Here is a 2,981-nt window from a genome sequence, read left to right on the forward strand (position 1 = left end):
AAAAAGCCTCCCACAAATCTGCTGGGTAACATAATGTCCTGTTTGATAAATTCTGTGGCTTCTTCAATTATACTGTTGATTTTGGGTGCTGCTTTATTTGCTCATTTCTTTTTTTTTTTTTGAGACAGAGCCTCAAGCTGTCCCCCTGAGTAGAGTGCTGTGACATCACAGCTCACAGCAACCTCCAATTCCTGGGCTCAAGCGATTCTCCTGCCTCAACCTCCCAAGTAGCTGGGACTACCAGCACCTGCCACAACGCCTAGCTATCTTTTGGTTGGAGCTGTCATTGTTGTTTGTCGGGCCAGGGCTGGATTCAAACCTGCCAGCTCAGGTGTATGTGGCTGGTGCCTTAGCTGCTCGGGCCACAGGCGCCAAGCCTATTTGCTCATTTTTTAATCTGTCCTTTTTCTTTGTTTACATCTTTTTGACTCTTTTCTAGTCTATCTGCACATAGCCACTATGACTGGCAATCTGAAAAAGAAAGCCACCAACTACTGCAGTTGCTGTAAGCTTTCCAACATTCTGTAACAAATATCCTATACGCCAGCCAGTCACATGCCTCCCCCCCCCATTAAATCTGGGTAGTGGCTGAGTATTTTTCTACCATTGGTCCTGAATTGTAGCCTCTCAATTCCACCAGTGGTGTCTTCTTGCAGTTCAGTTAAACCCAACACTTCCTGAGAGTCATTACTTTCATAGTCTTAGGAGGGGAGTTCCCGGTAGCCAGGAAACCCCCAGACGCCTGTATTGGGGTGGTCCCCAACCACCCTCATTTTCCCTACACCTTAAGTGCTGCTCTAAGATGAGGTAACAGACTACTATAGTTTATTTTTTCCTCCTCCTCCTCTCACATTTCTACTTTCTAGCTGTACATTCCTCAGCAAATCAGTTAACTTCTCGGAGCTTTAATTTATTTATAGGGATTTTGTGGGAATTAACAACCAGCTATTATTACTTTCTTTAGTTCCTGCAACTCCTATGCACAAAATACACCTGAAGTATGCCTTACAAAAGTAATCAGAGATACAGGGAGCTGCATGAATAACAACCAGAGGGACATGAGAGCGTTTGGAATTAGGTGAAAAGGCTTGTCTTGAGGGCGGCCTTATTGCCAACAGGCTTTTTGCACTTGAAGCATATACATTTCCCTAAAGCAGGTTTCTCTAACAAAGATATGCAACCATGAATGCATGAAGGTAAAATCAGGTACAAGGCCTTGGAAGAAGCCTACAGGTTTAAGTCTGATGAAAAATCCACTTCTGGTTGGAAATGACAGCTTATGAGAAAGGAAAAACAGGGGCCGAGAGTGAAATAACGTTTGCTTAAATGGACCATAATTAAGAGTCCAGTATGAAAAATATTACTTCATTTGGCTATTTTTACACCTGTAGGGAATGAGGTTCAGACGTCATACAGCTAGGAAGAGGCCAGGTTCCTTAAATGCGACCACTGGAGAGGGCACAGAGAACACACAGGCAAAACACCCTGCTGCAGACTTTGAAAGAAAAGGCTTGGTTTAGTAAGGAGTGTGAATTACTCCAGGAGGTAATAAACTCAAATCCAGTCCTGAATCCCTCTTAGCCTGGAGTCTGGCGATTGGTTGCTGTGGTCTTCAAGAGCCAGCCCACCTTTCGCCGGCCAATGAACTTCGGGAAAGCAGCACAAAGAGGAGGTTTTCTCAGGGGCAGTGAGCAAGTTCACTTGCTTGGGTCTGCGTTTACTCCCGGTGCCTGGGGCTGTGGCTTTCCCAGCTCAGATGAGCTGACCTTTGTGTCTTAATGAGGTCTGAACCGGCAGGCAGGCAGCCCTAGAGGATTTTATCTCGTCCACACCCGTGTGCAGTTGTTCCCAGGTCTGAAATCAAGGCTTGAATGTCTCTTGCTGTCCTGCGAGCGTCCGGGCTGTGCTCAGGCACCCTGAAAAGTTGGGCGCTGTGGCTGGGGATGCTTCCGCTGAGATCACGTGGCCGGATGACTTGGGCTCCTACCCGGATGGCGGCGACGCTGAACCTGGAGCCCGCGGGCCGCTGCTGCTGGGACGAGCCGGTGCGCATCGCCGTGCGCGGCCTGGCCCCCGAGCAGCCGGTCACGCTGCGCGCGTCCCTGCGCGACGAGAGGAACGCGCTCTTCCGGGCCCACGCGCGCTACCGCGCCGACGCCCGCGGCGAGCTGGACCTGGCGCGCGCGCCCGCCCTGGGCGGCAGCTTCGCGGGCGTCGAGCCCATGGGGCTGCTCTGGGCCCTGGAGCCCGAGAAGCCCTTGCTGCGGCTGGTTAAGCGCGACGTGCAGACGCCCTTCGCCGTGGAGCTGGAGGTGCTGGACGGCCACGGGCCGGAGGCCGGTCGGCTACTGGGCCGGGCGGTGCAGGAGCGCGGCTTCCTGCGTCCCGGGGTGCGGCGGGAGCCGGTGCGCGCGGGCCGGTTGCGGGCCACGCTCTTCCTGCCGCCGGGTGAGCCTCTGCTTGTCCAGAGCTTGGTCGAGCTCCTGAGGCCCGCCTCCCTTCCCCGGGAACCACACGGTTGGGGAACTCCCTTAAGCCCGTCCCCCACGCTCCAGGGTCTCATGGATTCCCAGTGGAAGTTTTTCTTAAGTTTCATGTCACTCTGAGGAGGCACTGCCACTTCCTTCGGTGTATACTAAGAGTCTCTTCAAATTTTATTTATTGAGAGCCATCATGTACCAGCCACTTGGCTGTGCTTTGAGTATCAATACATGTAAAGACCTGTGGCAGTATGCAAAGTGGGTTTTGCCTTCTTTCACATCAAACTTCCAAAGAAACTAAAACTCATGAATAGAGGCAGCTCCCCATCATCATTAAAAAACAGACTGGCACAAAATTGGACAGTCTCTTCCCCTCTATCCTAAACATCTTGTCAGCAGTGGTCAACCTGCCTTGCTTTTGCCCCTTCTCTGGAGAACATTTGGCAATATCTGGAGACAGTTCTGGTGGTCACACCTGAAGAAGGAGGTGCACTTAGCATC

General features: G+C 51.7%; 1 protein-coding gene across 1 annotated transcript in view; it reads left to right on the forward strand.

The window, feature by feature from the left end:
• The first annotated feature begins 1,706 nt into the window (after positions 1 to 1,706).
• LOC100947022 (acyl-coenzyme A thioesterase 6-like) overlaps positions 1,707 to 2,981 on the forward strand; it is a 6,539-nt gene continuing 5,264 nt past the window's right edge. The window contains 1 exon segment of the mRNA XM_023511536.1: positions 1,707 to 2,448. Within this exon segment, the coding sequence (XP_023367304.1) occupies positions 1,872 to 2,448 (577 nt within the window). The 5' untranslated portion in view covers positions 1,707 to 1,871.

The sequence above is a fragment of the Otolemur garnettii genome, unplaced genomic scaffold (genome assembly GCF_000181295.1).
Source record: "Otolemur garnettii isolate 467f Iridium unplaced genomic scaffold, OtoGar3 scaffold00020, whole genome shotgun sequence".
NCBI lineage: Eukaryota > Metazoa > Chordata > Mammalia > Primates > Galagidae > Otolemur > Otolemur garnettii.